This window comes from Onychomys torridus, chromosome 1, assembly GCF_903995425.1.
Source record: "Onychomys torridus chromosome 1, mOncTor1.1, whole genome shotgun sequence".
Lineage (NCBI taxonomy): Eukaryota > Metazoa > Chordata > Mammalia > Rodentia > Cricetidae > Onychomys > Onychomys torridus.
This window is the reverse complement of record NC_050443.1, coordinates 59,166,857-59,182,983: the sequence shown is the minus strand read 5'-3', so window position 1 is coordinate 59,182,983 and position 16,127 is coordinate 59,166,857. Positions and strand designations below refer to the sequence as shown.

Below are 16,127 nucleotides of genomic sequence, written 5' to 3'. Positions count from 1 at the left end.
GGCATTCCATAGCAGGCAGGTGTGTGGGTTTAGTGTGCATGGCTTCAGGGCACACTCCAGAGCCCAGGTTTACCCACCTGGCAGTGGGGATGTACCCACTGGAGTGTAGGCTGGCTCCCATTCAGTCTGTTTTTCTGATTCAGTGGTGAAATCTGGCCCTGCTGCTGTCTCTGTCTCCAATGGGATAGCCTCCACACCAGGCCCCACCTGAGTGACGATCCAGTCCTCTATGTCAGAGGGTGATGTGGGAATGCCGCCTTCTCCTTGTCCTGGAGAGGTCACCACTGACACACCTGAAGAAGATGTGGGAGGTGAGGTCCTGACTTTGACAGGAGCCCATTTCCACCCTGCCATTCAGGACCAGAGAAGCAAAGGGGTGTCTGAGGGACACCTGGCCAGTACAAAGAGCCTGCTGACCCACTCCAGCCTCTAAGTCTGCAGGATAGCTATTTGCCATTTGTATCTATTGTATAATGCTCCTGTGTATCCTCCGTCCCCAGCAGCTTAGGACTGAGTGGTCTGGGATGTCTCTCTCCACAGTCCATTGTATATGCTGGACCCAAATAAAACCTTCATGCTTATAAACATGTTTTACCTTAATAAAGAAGAGATTCATCTAACAAGTGGGGACTTGTTATGTGACTCGCCCAAGTACCAGGGTTAATCTTTTTCCGTTCAAGGTCTAACATGATACTACCCACCTCAAAGGCAGAGGTAAGTTCTGAGTGTGCCAGTTCCCTAAATGAGAGGCTCATCTTTAAATTCCACACAGCTCTCATGGCATTGGCAGTGGGCAGGGTAACTTCTGATTGTAGGAAATCCCCTGACCTGGAGGAGGTCAGGAAGGAACCGGAACTTCTTTACAGGGTGATGAGATGTTTAAAGACTGGCATGGTGGCATACATGTTCAATCTCAGCACTTGGGAGGCAGAGGCAGGCAGATCTCCATGAGTTCAAGGCTAGCCTGGTCTACACAGCAAGTTCCAGGCCAGCCAAGGCTACATAATGAGACCTTGTCTTAAAACAAACAGACACATAAGCAAACAAAAAAGATCTTTGAGTCCCCTGAAGGACTGGGGTGGGTGGTGGAACTTATGGTTGGAAATTTACTGGGAGGTTTACTGGCTTGACCTCTGTTGTCCACTGTGAGGACTAGTCTGGGACAAGGGCAACAGGAAGTTAAGGCAGAAGGATCAGGAGTTCAAGGCCAACCTTGGCAACATGAGACCCTTCCTCGAAGCAAGCAAGCAAGCAAGCAAGCAAGCAAGCAAGCAAGCAAGCGAACAAACAAACAGTTAAAAAGTGTCCCTAGAAGTCTGGGAAAGTTGGAGGCCATCAGTTTCCCCCCATTAGTTAAAAACAATTCTGGAGGGGCTGACGAGATGGTTCAGTGGTTAAGAATGTGTATTCCTCTTGCAGAGGACCTGAGTTTGGATTCCAGGACCCACGACAGCAGCTCACAACTATCTGAACTCCACCCCAGGGGTATCTGATGCCACTGGCTTCCAAGGGCACTTGCCCTCCTGTGCACATACCCACTCTCCATGCACACAGTTAAAAAATAGTAAAAATAAATTTTAAAAAGTTAAAGTAATTCAGGATTCACAAGAAATTGTAAGGACACTCAGCTATGATGTGTTATGTTGAAAACAGATAGCCTCCAATCTCCATTATGGTGGGTGCATCATTACCCTATATGGATACTGTTAGAATTCAACCAACCAGAGCACAGCATGTCACTCTCAACTGTCTAGCTGGTAACGATGGCTGATACTACAGTGGTAGTGGCTATACAATGTGTCAATTAAGCATGTAGGTGGCTAGTGCTTGACAAAGGACGCCAGGATTATTTGATTAACTCATTACAAAAGTATTTACAAGAAGAGAATTTGACAAGAATATACAAATTAAAACAATATGTAACATTATATGCAAACAGATATGGACTGTTTCACATACACTACTCCAATTAATATTTGTATGCAACTTTCTTTGAAGTAGAGGGCTATTTTGCCACTATTTATAGAGGATGCAGTAAGGACGTCCTCCCATGCAGATGGGGTGACTACAGTACCTCGGAAGCAGAAGGCATGGTGCCTGGACAATGGGTCTGGGAGGCCGGTCTGGTTGGGGTAGAGGTAGACAGTTCTCACGCCTGGTTTGTCCCCACCGCAGGCAGCCCGAGGGGTGACGATGGGGTATCGGAGGCTGCCATCTGCCAGCCAGCCAGCATAGCACTTGTCCAGGCCATGGCTCCAGGCAGCATAGAGCTGGCCAGTGGAGGCCAAGGTGGCATTTTGGGCTTCACAGAAGGACTGTGCTTCCTGGAAGGTGAACTGCTCGAGGCGTGTGGCGAAGAACACTTCCCCTGGGGACAGAGACAATGGCCGTGTGATGGTTCATATGCATCATAAAAAGAGTCCTGTTCCCACTGCCATGGGACAGAACTCCTGGCACCTCTACCCTGCTCACCAGGGCTGTTCACCCACTTATGTGGCACACACTCCTATAGGTCCCAGCCTCACTCAGTCACACCCCCAAGGCCACACCCCTTAGATCTCTTGAGATTCTGGGCAATAGAGACCAGGGGCTCCACTTTGTGTTGAGTGGGAATTTCCTAGGATTTGGGACATCCCTTGCTGAAAAACACAATGTCACAGTTGAGCTGGGGTGAGCTAGTCAGTCTTTGGGGATCTGGCTTCTACTCCTCCTTATTTACGCTCTTCAGTCATACCTAGGTACCCTTCCTTTGACAGCTACAGGTGGCTCAGCTGCTTGCCCAAAACCCAAGCACTCTTAGCTCGCTCATCCCCCATGGAGCTCAGTGACTACCGTGGACCCGACTCACATTCCTCTGGGGTCTCAGCACCCACATATCACCCAGAGCCCTACCCAGCATTTGTTGCACTTTTTATGAGTCTCAACATTCAGAAAAACCTTGAATATGGGTATAAAGCAGGAGTGTTTTACAGATGGGGGAACTGAGGCTTACAGATGCTGAGTGGCCATGCTTAAACTTTTCTAGAACGAACACCGGCAATTTTCAAATTGAGCTCAGTGGAAAAGCAATTGGGTGACATTCATGGAGGTGTGATGTTGAATGAGCTTGAGCAGTGTTGAATTACGGACAGTTAAAACGGTTTGGGGCTACAGGAATTCTCACAGCCTCAGGTTTGTTCACGGGCATCGAGCATTTATTTATTAGAAATCAATTCAGCCACCGAACACAAGGCCTTCTGAAAGACCAATGTCACACTCTAACACGAGGGGGAAATCATATGAGCCTTTGGTGGGGAGAAGGTGCTTGAATTGAAAGAGGTGAGGGGCGGGCCTCTTCCACCTGGAAAGCTGTGTGGGAGCAGGCCTGGGGGGGTGTTGGCAAGTCTATCCCTTTTGTGACTCTCCCCTAGTCCCTGCTGGTCTGGAGATGGGAATGTGATAACACAGCCCGTACCCTCAAGCTTGTCCACGTAGCAGTAGACATCATAGGTCTCTGATGACGGGCGTACGCCATAGGTCCTGACTCCGGGGCTGCTGTCCTTGTCGCCCACACATGGGGTCCGAGGGCTCACAATGGGGTATCTGTGAAAGAGGATGGGAAGGGGGGTGAGGGCCCGTCCTGAGGGTAGGAATGGCACATCTTGGGTCATGTATTTGTATCAACTCTCTTGATACATCTGACAGACTTCAGAAGAGAGTCTTCTACATAAGAGGGCAGGCACTTCGTCAAGCTGCAGGGTATGGAGGTGCTTGGATAGGGTCTCCAGGGGCTTCTTTTGTTTGTCTCTTGGAGGGAAATGACTAAGAACTTGGTAGAGCCCAGTTCCTGCCACCATCTTTCAGAACATGCCTTGGCTTAGGGGTGTGGGTGGAATTTAGGGAACGATGCAATCACCAGTGAGTTCATTAACCAACCCACAAAGCTCTGGGGGCCCACCCTGCTGGATGTTGTGTCAGGTTGGGGGCTTCTTGATGGGGCCTGGGAATGGTAAGCTTGTCCTTTACCTGACGGTCTGGTCCTGCAGCCAGCCAGCATCACACTGCTCATAGCCTGCCTCATAGGCAGCCTGGAGCTGCTCAGGTGAGGCCATGACCGCCCCGGTCTGCATGCAGGCCTGCTGTGCCTCCTCGAATGTCAGAGAGTATCTGGTGGAGCCCGGGCGATAGTGGAATACAACTCCTGGGTGGCAAAGAGAGGGGAGAAAGAAACAGACGTGAGATTGATGCTCATGAGTCTGTTTGAAGCTTGGCCCAATCATTTAGACATAATGGATAGAGCTGGACAGTTCCACCTGAAGTTCTACTTGGTGATGTCGTGAGTGTCCTGGGAAATGGCAGGGTCCATCTGTCTATCCCAGGTAGGGACACCATCAAGGCCCTTTATGGAGACCACACCAGAATGTTCTTCTTGTTTGTAGATTTGCATTTGTGATCAGCTGGGCTTTGTACTGATTGACATCCCCGTCCCTCGGGATATTTCCTGAGTACAGAGAACACTATCTACCTAGCCCAAGGGCTGCAAGTGTTTTCCAGAAAGAACTAGATGACTATACCGGGCTCTTCTCCTTCTCCTTCTCCATCTCCTTGGTATATAAACCAGACTGGCTTTGAACTCACAGCTCTCCTGCCTCAGTCTTCTGTGTTGGGATTACAGATATGTACTATCACACCTTGTTTCTAAAACAGGCTTTGTAGGGCCTGTGATTTCTGTGACACATTGCTCAACTCAGCCACAATTGCCCTGAATTAGCCATAGACAAAGTCTTAAACAAGTGGCTGTGACTTTGATCTCATCTTTATTTGTGGGCACTGAAATTTGAAACTTACATAATTTTTATGTATCACAAAATAGCTTTCTCCTTTTGACCCCCCTTCCTCAATTATTTAGGAATGTGGAGGCATTCTTAGTTCACAGGCTACCTCAGAACAGCTGTATTCAGCCTGCACACTAAACTTTGTTGATTTTTAATCCTGATGGGAGGACAAGGCCAGGCAAGGCCATGAGGTCATCCAGAGCAGTGGTGTTCAAGTGGGTCTGGTTTGTTTTGAGCCACGTGGGCACTGTCATCTGTCTGATATACACCTTGGTTTCCCCAGGTGACTTCATTTGGAACCAATGTTATGTTGTTGGAGAGTGGACCTAACTGCCTTGCCCATCCCCCAGGATCGTACTTACCCCCCGGCAAGCGGGGCTGGCCAGGGACTTCAGCTGCACCTGGCCCGAGGGTCACTTGTACCACCAGGTCCTCACTGGTGAAGGCCGTGGCAGAATCCAGCCCACGTGTGCTTTCCTCAGGAAAGCCCCAGGGCCTGGTGACCCCTTCAGTTCTCTCCTCAGCCTCAGGGAAGGCTGTGGCCCTCACACCAGGGATAACTGGGAGGGCCTCCTCCGGCTCTGAGACAGTGGGGGACAGGTCGAAGATGGGCTTTGCGGTGAGGATCACATTGCCCCGGACTTCTCCCTCAGTGATATTTCGGGGCAGGGGCAGCTCCAGGTCTGGCCAGGTCACTGTCTGGATGGTGATGTCGTCTTCACCACCCATCCCAAAGAAGTTTTCTGGGATGTCTACAAAGTCTTCACCTGGGACAGGATGCAAAGACAAGCATTAGTCAGTGCTCAGCTTGGGACTGTTCCGAGGAGATGAGAGCCGAATGAGCCCCACTTCCCCCTACTTGGCTGGAGCCAGGCATCTGGCCCTGCCACCACAAAGACCCTAGGTGTCTGCTGAGTGCAGTGGCTCCTCCATAGCCTCAGGGTGGTTCCAGAACCTCCCACAGAATGCTAGAGTCGCTTAAATAAATATGCACCACTGCTGGACGCCTATGCCATCTTTTGGTGGCTTCTAATTCCTCCTACAGTAGAAGTTTACCTAACTTATGCTGTTCATTTTCTCCTCCAAGAATTAGGGATCAGTTACAACTTACAGTGTGTTAAATAGAAGATAAAAAACTTACTTTAAAAATTTGTTCTAATTTTTCCAAATGAAGGCACAGAACTTTCCCCTTACTCTTACAGAAACACTTCGTTTAGGTGCATCCAGATTAAAAGAGAAAGTACCAGGGGGCTCCTGCCCACTAACAGGCCCACCTCTTCTCTATCAGAGGGATTCAGGGTGTTGACTTCTCCAGCTTTGTGCAGCAAAGGGAAAGAGCTGGAATCAAACCCAGAAAACAGTGACTTTAAACGCTCTTCTGTGGGGATCCCATGAGACAGGGCTGGATACACGGCGGCCCCCACTGTCTCTGCTTTAAGAACTAGTGAAAACGGGCAGGGAGATGATAAAAAATGTGGGGTTCAGGAACTCAGTGGTACCTTCCCAAGATCTTATTGGGATCGCTTTGGCGGTAGAACCCCCTCCCCACCTTCAGCCCCAGCCCCACCTGTGTAACAGATGGCGTCATAGCGGGATGAAGGGTCAGGATAGCCTGTCTGGTTGGCGTGCAGATAGACAGTCCTTACACCCAGGAGGTTGCCTCCGCAGTTGGGCCGAGCCTTGGAGATGGGGTAGCGCACACTGCGGTCGGCCAGCCAGCCGGCGCTGCACATGTCCATCCCGCTCTGCCAGGCCAGGTAGAGCTGGCCCGTGGTGGCCAGCCGTGCCCCCAGCCTGCGGCACTCATTGGCTGCCTCCTGGAAGGTGAACTTCTCCGGGGATGTGGCATAAAAGACCTCGCCTGTGAAGGACGCGTCACACTGGGTTAGGGTTTTGCTCCCATCCCACCCAGCCTGTGTCCCCAAGAGGTCCGCATGTTTTCTTGGAGGTTTATGCTTTTTTCCCCCGTGGTCCCACGTTAGGATCTCACAGCGTGTCTGTCACGCCCCACTCTCCATTCCTTTCTGGACTTTTGGGTAGGATGACATCAGTCTCCTAACAAGGCCCTTCTCCTCCCCCCCAAAGAAAAGCAGCCAAAAGAGCAAGGGGCGGAGCAGCCGTGAAATCAGAAGCACCTGTGGCCCGGGTGATTGCTGTTCATCCTCCCACCACTAGGGGAGCTTTCCGTTAACACGGGCGCCGCCCACTTCTAGGAAACCATCCCCAATTCAAATTCTGATTGGAAAAGCAGGCCTCACCTTTGACCCCTTAGAATACTGGCTTCCAAACCAGGGCCAATAGTACCCAAAGAGACCACTATGGATAATTTTATGTCTGCTAGCTTTTAAACAATATTTTCTAAAACCTGCCAAAGTTGTTTGAGAAAGCTGTGTGTGTGTGTGTGTGTGTGTGTGTGTGTGTGTGTGTGTGTGTGTGTGTGTGTGTTTGGAGGGGTATCTGATCACTCATTCCGGGTATCCTTGTTCAGTAGCAGTTCAGACCAACTGTTACATTTGTCTTGGGTTAGTCAAACATGGGAACACAAAAGTTTGTTATTTAATAGAGGCTTTGGCTCCTGAGATAAGAACTGGAAGGTGATAAGAAGGTTGGGGTATGCCACGAACTTTTCTCCCAGTTGGAGGAGCTTGGAGCTTGGTAGCTATGGGAGGCATGTTCAGAGGGTGTGGGGAATGTCCAAAGTGATAAAAGGGTGCAGATGGGAGAGGGATGTCATCCACATGGCAGGGTAACACTATGTTTAAAATTAGTACCCTTATAAAAGAGAGAAATGGCCTAGGTTTCTCCCCCAAACATCCCATCAAAAGGCCTGACATAGGACTTCAAGCTGGGAGCAGGAAAGTGGAGAGAGAGAGTGGCTGGGATGAGTGTTTCCTGGAAACTATGTGTCTGTGGTATCCACCCAAGAGTGGCCTAGGGTGTCCTTCTTGAGTGGGAAATGGAGCCTGGGGTCTGTCACTGAGCTACACCCCAGTCCTGAGCCTGGCTTTGATGACAACACGGACCTTAAGGCAGGGCTGGGTTGGCCAGAGATAGTGAGGTTCTGGATAAGAGGCACAGTCCCAGAGGACACTGGAATATGGAGTTGGGTGGGAGTACCAGATGGTTTGCAGATGCCTGTGGCCACTGAGACCCCCTTCAAAGTGGATAATGAGGATTCCAGCAAGAATTCTCTTTGTGGCAGGAAGGGACTGAGAGAGGGCCCTGGCCCAGAGGAAGCCTTGTGTAGCTATCCCAAATGTGAGCATGGTGATGGGGAAGGAAAGTGCATCTTGAAAGGAGCTCCTAATGGGAGGTGTAGCCTCACCCTCCATCTCCTCAGCGAAGCAGTACACATCATAGGTCTCATTGGTGTCTCGGATACCATATGTTCTCACTCCAGGAAACTCATCCTTGTCTCCATAGCAGCCTTCCCGAGGAGTGTGGATGGGGTACCTGTTGGGAAGCCAGCATGGGAGTATGACACCAGGAACAGAGGAAGCCCAAGGTCACTGTTCTTGTACACTTCACCTTCATAGGTGGAAACAAAGGCGTGATGCTACCTTGTTCCAAGTCTGCACGGAATGCCATCTGCCCATCCAGTCTCAATGCTACTCACCACTGAGACAGCCCCTGTTACCGTGTATTCTTGGCACCAAACACACTCTCTCTGGGGCCAGACACCTTTCATGTAAAAGGCCAGAGTCTTTTGGGTTTTGTAAACCACAGGCCTCTGTGGTGAGTCCTTTCTCTGGAGCAGCATGGAGCAGCTACACACAGCGTGTAACAAAGGGGGCATGGTTGTGGTTCAATATAACTTTATTTACAGAAACTAAGGATGAGTCTGGTTGGGTTTGGCCAAGGTGCCCACTTTGTGCCATTGAGTCTTAAGTCACTAAGTGAGGCAGGGGCTGGACTCTATTTTACACTTAAGGTCTAGAAATGTTTGACGTGTTCCAAGTCACACAGCTTCTAAATTCCAGTGTTGGGATTTGAGTCTAGCTCTTTCTGAGGCCAGGATGTGAACTCTTGACGTATTAGATGGTTGTCTCACTTATCAATATTTTGTGTTTATTGAATTTGGTGGTTTGTTCCAGTTAGCTTCAGTTGTCAACTTAATAGAGCCTAGAATTGTCTGGAGAAGTCTCAGTTGAGAGAATGCCCAGATTATCCTGTGGCCATGTCTGTGAGAGGTTGTCTCGATCTATGATTAGTGCAGGAGAGCCCAGCCCACCATGGGTGGCACCATCCCTAGTCAGGTGAGCCTGGGATGTGTAAGAAAACTAACTGAACATGGGTCTGTGGGTGAGTCAGTCACGGGCAACATTCCTCTATGGCTCCTGCCTCCCAGTGTTTCAGCACTCACTTACCTCAGTGATGGCATGTGACCTAGAAGAAGCTGAAATGAACCTTTCCCTTCCCAAGTTGCTTTTGATCAGAGTGTCACGTCTCAACAACAGAGATGAAATCATAACAGTGCTGTATGGCCTTGGGACCTAAGATCCCCTGGCCTGCCAAATCTTGCAAAGCTGTCTTCCTGAGGCCTTGTATGTTGGCTTTGGGGCTACCACTGTGATGCACATGGGGTAGGCAGTCTGTCTTTGCAGCCTCAGAACACTGTTCTGGGGTCCTTGAAGTAGGTCTCTATCTGCACTGCTTTGCCATGTGGCTCCCAGGACTCACTCAGAAAAAGATGCATCTAGACGCTTGATTTCCATATGTCTTGTCTTACAAAAAGGGACATAAATAAGGTAGTATACAGAAATAAATAAAACTCTAAAGTTAGAGACAGACAAATAAACCGGAAGTAAGACACACTGACAACAGGAAAAACGGGCCAAGAGAGTTGTGAAGTTCAGAACAAGGCTGCTGGTATTATTTCTCCTGGGAGAGAAAATAACAGTGACCTGGGATGTTGACAAGCCTGGACCCCATCCCTAACCTAGACTGGCCATTGGGTCATGTTCATGTTAGCCAAGTACTGGTCCGTGTCCCACACCATCACCTGCCCCATTCTGCTAGACCTCTGATACCTGGACCTCAGCTCTGATGGTTCTTCTTTTGGGGATCGGGGTCTCACCTGACGGTCTGGTCAGCCAGCCAGCCTGCATCGCACTGGTGGAAGCCATCCTCATAGGCAGCCTGCAGTTGCTCAGGTGTGGCGATGATGGCGCTGTTCTGCAGGCAAGCCCGCTGTGCTCGGTCAAAGTCCAGTGTGTAGCGTGTGGAGATGGCTCTGTAGTGGAACACGATACCTGTGGGGCACACAGACCGGAGGGGTGTTAGGTGTGAGCTTTGGTTACTGACGCTCTAGAGAAACGGTGGCGAGAATCAAAGGGACCCTGGACAGCTCTGGTCTAGGCTGAGATGACTCCTTCTCTGTCTTCTTTATTATAATATTTTCTTAGTTCTTGGGGAATTTCACACATGCAAACAATGTATCTTGATCGTATTTACCCCACATCCTCTCCCTAACTCCTTCCAGCTTTACCCTCAATATTCCATCCACCCCTCCCACTGAGTCCAACTTTTGTTGCCAGTATATTCATGGCTGTGGGGCCATCTACTGGAGTGTGGTCAACCTACTGGGGGCTATACTTTCAAAGCCATCAGCTGTCAATAACTCCTCAGCTGCTGAAGCTGCACGTGGTTCTTTTGCTCTGACTGGAACCCCGTCTCTTCCCCACCCTACTCCATCCCACCCAACCACCTTAACAGGGTGTGTACCAGTTCCTCACAAGGCATTGCTTCTAGAACACCTATAACAATTCTGACAACAAGAAAGTTCTTTGAACTAAGGCAAAAGCTCTCCCTTTGTAACTTTCTTGCCATTCCAGGACCCCCTTTTTCTTTTTTCTTTTCCCAGAGAAGGAGACACTGAGAGTTCCATGTCCCCGGCAGATCAGGGATATCCTAATGAGTTCTCTTAGAGAGAAGGGGGACCAGGGTGCAAGTCTTCAGCCATTTCTTTAGCCTCTGAAGCTGAGAATACAGGGGTGGAGGAGGAGGAGATGCCTGGATGATGTTCGGAAGCCACTTTTGTTCATTTCTAGGGTCACGTCAGATGTGGCATTTGATTCATCTGCTTAGGTGCAAAGTGGGCACACTTACAAGGCCCTCATGTTGTAGGACACACCTCTCTGGGTATGTCTTTGAGGATTTAACTGAAGAGGAGAGACCCACCCTGACTGTAGGTGGTACCATTCCATGGTCTGGGGTCTCAGAGTGAGTATAAAAAAGAAGAAGGAGAAAGGGAGCAAGCTGAGTACTTGGATTCATCTCTGCTTCCTGACTTTTGATGCAGTACAATGCGCTGCTGCACACTCCCACTGCTGGGTAGTCCCCACCATGGTGGATTGTACCTCTTCAAACTGTGAGGGAAAGTAACTCCTTACTCCCTTAAGCTGATTCCTGTTGGGTATTTGACCACAGCAACAAGAAAAACTGATAAACCTGACAAGTCAAGGATTGTTGGCAAACATAAACTGCCAACACCAGGACACTTTTATGTGCTCCACCCCGGTGTTCCAATCCCACATAGGATAGCATTGCCAGCTCCACATTAGAGGAAGCCAAGAATAAAATGGGTATGTAGAGGGGCTGAGCGGGAAAGCTAGCCACCAAGGTCCACACTAGTGAGGACATCATTCCAGTTCTTTCTACAGACAACATGGCATCCCTGTGGGATGCCTTTACCTTTTACTATGACCTCCAGGGTGGCTTCGCTGTCCTCAATACCATGCATCACCTCACAGCGATAGATCCCAGAGTCATTGGAGCGAAGGTTCTGGATTTCCAAGGTGGCGTCACTAGGGATGGCTGGATAATTGGGTAATGACACCTTGTCTTGGTAGATGCTGTTGACTCGAACCTGTCCTTCAGTGGCCACCAACAGTACGATCTCTTTCTCCTTGGAAACACGGCTCCACTTGATTCTTGGGGCCAGGGGGGCAGTGGAGGGTGCAGTGGTCACAGGATGCATGGGGTCGATAAAGTAGCAGGGGATGGTGAGGGAAGTCCCTAGGAGGACCTTCAGTGGGGATGGTTGAGGGATGCTCACGCTCAGTGAGTTGTCATGGCCTGTCAGGGAAGGGTGGGAGGACAACACACATGTTAGGATAATAGAGACCCCTAGGAGGTCCTGGAAATGCAGCCATCTGAGAGGCCCCAATCCCGCCCACCGTCGGGGAGCCTGGCAACTTCCAGGAAGCCTCACAGCACCCTCTCCAGATCAGCATCCTTCAAGAGCTCTGGTGTCTGCCCCTTAAGACAAACCATAGAGCCTGAAAAGGGTTCCAGAGGAGCATGGGAGAGACATCACAGCCAAGACCTCGAACTATAGACACCTAAGGGCTGCCAAACTATAGATAAACAGGACTCCTGTTCTTAGGGTAGTGACATGTTTGATTCCGAGATTTTAGAGAAAAATTTATTGGGGTATTTATTTTGAATATGATGAGTTCCCCACAAAAGGTCCGTGTGTGGGAAGTTTGGCAGTGTTATTGAGAGGTGATTGGATTATAAGGATGCCAGCTTCATCGATGAATTCATCCATCGGTCAGTTCAGAGCTGAATTGGGATGTGGGGCCTCATTGGAGGGCAATGGATCACTGGAGGTGTGAATTTGAAAGGCACATCTTTTTTCACTGTCCCTCTCTCTGTGTGTCTCTGTCTCTGTCTGTCTGTCTGTCTGTCTACCTGTCTGTCTAGCTCTCTGCTTCCAGACTGCCAGGAGCGGAACAACTCTCTTCCACTGTACCTTCAGGCATAATATTTCTGCCTTGCCACAAGCAAGCTGTTTCCCTGAGACATTTTCTCACAGAGGCAAGAACCATCCAACACAGGGGCTGTAATAATTATCAAGGGGCATACAAACTTTTACACAACCTTTAAACTTGAGACATAAAACTTCAAAGCTGTATCCATCCCACCCTGGGAGGTCTGCTTTGGGTTTTAGCTGGGCCTTGTAGGAGGACAAGGCTTTTGAGGTAAAGGGTGAGGAGATGAGGAAAGAACAGGTCAGACTCTTTTTTTGCATGTAAAGTCACACCTGGGATTCTGACTGGGTAGGACTAGACAACGTAAAAAGTATGAAGATGTGGTGTTTCCCAAATCCTGTTGGAACAAGAGAGAAACAGTCTTCCACACAGCACTTTTCATGGAAGGTCGTAAATGTACAGAGCCCTTCCTTTTGGGGATCCCTACTGGTTGAAATAAAAATGTTTAAGATGGATGTGGCTGGTGAATACAGGGCAGGGTAAGGATGGGGTGAGGGGGTAAGGCAGGAATGTCTGGAATACAGCCTGGACCTTTTGATGTCTGGACGGACTCCACCATCCTTCCACAAACACCTTCATTTGCTGCCCAGCCCTGAGGCCACTGGCCACAGCTTGGCTCTGCAGTGGTGGTCTCTGGGAATAGCGGGAGGCTACCATGGAGTCAACTTTGGTGGTTGTTAAAACTCCCAGCTAACCCTCTCAGTGGACCGTCTTGCTGAGGTGGACACATCTCCCTGGGTGACGGCCAGCATCTCATGGGCCCCTGAGCACCAATGGCGGTCCAGCTACTGCCCACATCTACATATTCAAAAGCTGTGAATCAGGCCAAATAAGTGATGAATAAAACACCATGTGTCTTTCCATTTGACCATGGGAATCTTTTTACCACGACCCTGAAGTCCTCGAGTTTTGCGTTGGGATACAGTGGGTGGGTGGAAGGAAGAGGAACAAGTCTCCTCTTGTCTCCCGCACTGTGAGGGAGGTCTCACCAACATGTTTAGCCCTTCCAGATCTCCACACCAGGTGTAAAGTTCCTTCCCTTGAGCCAGGGGTGGGGGGCTTACACCAGGGCTGTGGCCTCGCTTCTAGAGGAAGACCAGACTCTTCACCTGTGTTCCTCAGGTTCCCTCCTCCTCTTTGACGGCCCCTGACAGCCTTTCTCTTTGTTCTCCATGTCTTTCTCGGCCCCATTCTCACGGTGCAGCAGTTCTGAATGAGATCCCCAAGGAGAGGCTTCTATGAAGGAGGCCCAGCAACTGTCCTTGCTAGAGGGCCTCCAGGCGTGGATGCTTGTGCACCAGGCTCTGGGTTTATGTGCCCGTGTGGGGTGCCTTTCCACTGCAGCTAGAAAGGGCCGGGGCCAGGAAGAGGCCAAAAGAAGGGGCAGAGGGGACTGTGTCCCGGAACAAAGCTGTGTCCTGTACTCAGAACCCACTACTGAATAAGTGAGCCATGCATGGAGTTGTTCTCACCCGGAATTTCTTCTGAGATCACTGCCGCGATGACCCTCAGAGTCACAAAGACCAAGAGTAAAGTGGTCATAGTTCACCTGGAAGAGGGAGCAGAGGTGTTAGACAGTTAAGGCACACCTCGGTAGGTGGAAGAGATAACATGATAGAATCCATGCCCCAAGGCTCTGAAATCACATCTCACAACCGGAGGTTGCAGTGGTTTGCTGGGGGGGTTTCCTCCAAGAATCCTTGCCTCAGGAACCTTGAATCGTTTCTTAGCTTAATTCAAAGGTGACCAGTACATTGGTCCTCCCATCTTCCAGCCAGTGGAGACACATCCTAGTGAATTCGAGAGCTAATGATAGGTGCCAGGTGGACCACAGATGCTCAGGGGCCACTGTTCTCATGTGTCTGCTAGGGGTTTTGCATCAGATAGAAACTGGAATCTGTAGACTGAGATGGCCCTCCCTTCTGCAGTGTGGGGAGGCCACAGGCAACCGCCTGAAGGCTTGAACCAAAAAGGATCCTCCCCTGAGGGAGAGAGACTTCTCCCCTGATGGCCTTCCACCTGATTTTTCCTCCCTTTGGACTTGACTTGAAGCCTGAGCTTTTCCTGGGACTTGAACCCTTGAACACGTGGAGCTTCTAACTGAAGATGAGCAGCCAGCTCCCCTGGGCCTCCTTACTAGTTTCTCTGAAGCTCTGGGGACCACAGCTTCCACTTACATTGTCCTTGTTCTCCCTCTTTCTCCCACCCTCCCCTCCCCGCCTCCCCTTGACACACAGTCATGCAAGGGCACGTCTTCTGCTGAAAATGAAATGGTATAGAATGACAATCTGGTCAATGGTGGAACACATATATAACAGTAAGTTTATAGTGGAGGTGCAAACTCCCTTTGCCTAGCGACACTGGAATGTCCCAGTAGAACACATTTCTCACCTGTTTGTAATGATGCTGGCGCAAACAAATTCACCGCATGCCAATCATATGAAAGTATGGGGAATATAATTATGCATATGGTACATAATACTTGCTAATGACAATAAATGGTGATTGCAATGTATTTCCTACACCACACTTTGTGCTATTGTTTTGGCATGTATTACTACTTATAAAAAACATATCATTAAAACAGTCCACCATGGACTCACTCAGCAGCCTCAGACACTTAGCCTTTACTGTATCTCTTAATCTCATCAAGGAGCCATGTAAAGGGCTAGAATGTGGTTCAGTGCTCAACTGTTTTCCTGGCATGCTTCATACCTATTGACACACACATGTACCTATGCACACAAGCACACGCAGCAACAGCCATGATGAGTGATTGAACTCTATCCCTTAGATAGGTTCAGGTACACTAAAGACACAGGAGGGGGGAGGGGAGAGGATGGAGGAGTAAGAGAAGGGGAGAGGAGGAGAGGAGGGAGAGGAAAGAGAAGGGCAGGGAGAGACAGGGAGGGAGGGAAGGAAGTAGTGGGAAGAGTTATTCCTTTCGAGAACCCTAATGCAGCCCTTCGGATGCAGAAAAATGACGAACTATCCAGCTTCCCTGATGGAATCTGGGTGTGCTACCAACTTCAAATCCAGGAACCGTGTATATTTATCAAGGATCATGTGGTTTTAGGCAAGATTTAAGGCCCTGGCTTGAAGCGTGATCCTAACTAGTCTTACCAATGAAAACCTGGGGTCAGATATCGGGGTGAAAGCCAAAAGATCAGAGAAGCGGATCAGCAGCCACCACAGAGTTCGTACCTCTAGGAGATCTCAGACGGAAGCGGGGCTGTGATCCTGTCTCCACCTGCCTCATATTCCTGTCTCCACCTCCCTAGTGCTGGGATTAAAGGTGTGTGCCACCACCGCCCAGCACTTTCTCTTTCAGACTGATTCAATCTCATGTAGCCCAGGGTAGCTTTGAACTCCTAATGTTCCTTCTCCCAAGTGCTGGGATTAAAGGTGTGTGCCGCCGCTGCCTGGCATCTCTGGTTGACTAGGGCTGTCTTTCTGATTCTAGTCAGGTGTGTGTGTGTGTGTGTGTGTGTGTGTGTGTGTGTGTGTGTGTGTGTTCTGACAAATCCCAGCCCTTAAT

The 16,127-nt window shown here is 49.7% G+C and overlaps 1 protein-coding gene across 1 annotated transcript in view; it reads right to left on the bottom strand.

The window, feature by feature from the left end:
• Positions 1-16,127, bottom strand: part of Acan (aggrecan) — a 60,191-nt gene that overhangs the window by 19,947 nt on the left and 24,117 nt on the right. Inside the window, exons 2-11 of the mRNA XM_036175619.1 lie at positions 14,062-14,138; positions 11,508-11,891; positions 9,892-10,066; positions 8,140-8,267; positions 6,382-6,675; positions 5,177-5,581; positions 4,006-4,180; positions 3,455-3,582; positions 2,075-2,368; positions 78-293 (exon numbers count right to left, since the gene is read on the bottom strand). Coding sequence (XP_036031512.1) covers positions 78-293; positions 2,075-2,368; positions 3,455-3,582; positions 4,006-4,180; positions 5,177-5,581; positions 6,382-6,675; positions 8,140-8,267; positions 9,892-10,066; positions 11,508-11,891; positions 14,062-14,131 — 2,269 coding nt within the window. The 5' untranslated portion in view covers positions 14,132-14,138. The remainder of the gene's footprint in view (positions 1-77; positions 294-2,074; positions 2,369-3,454; positions 3,583-4,005; positions 4,181-5,176; positions 5,582-6,381; positions 6,676-8,139; positions 8,268-9,891; positions 10,067-11,507; positions 11,892-14,061; positions 14,139-16,127) is intronic.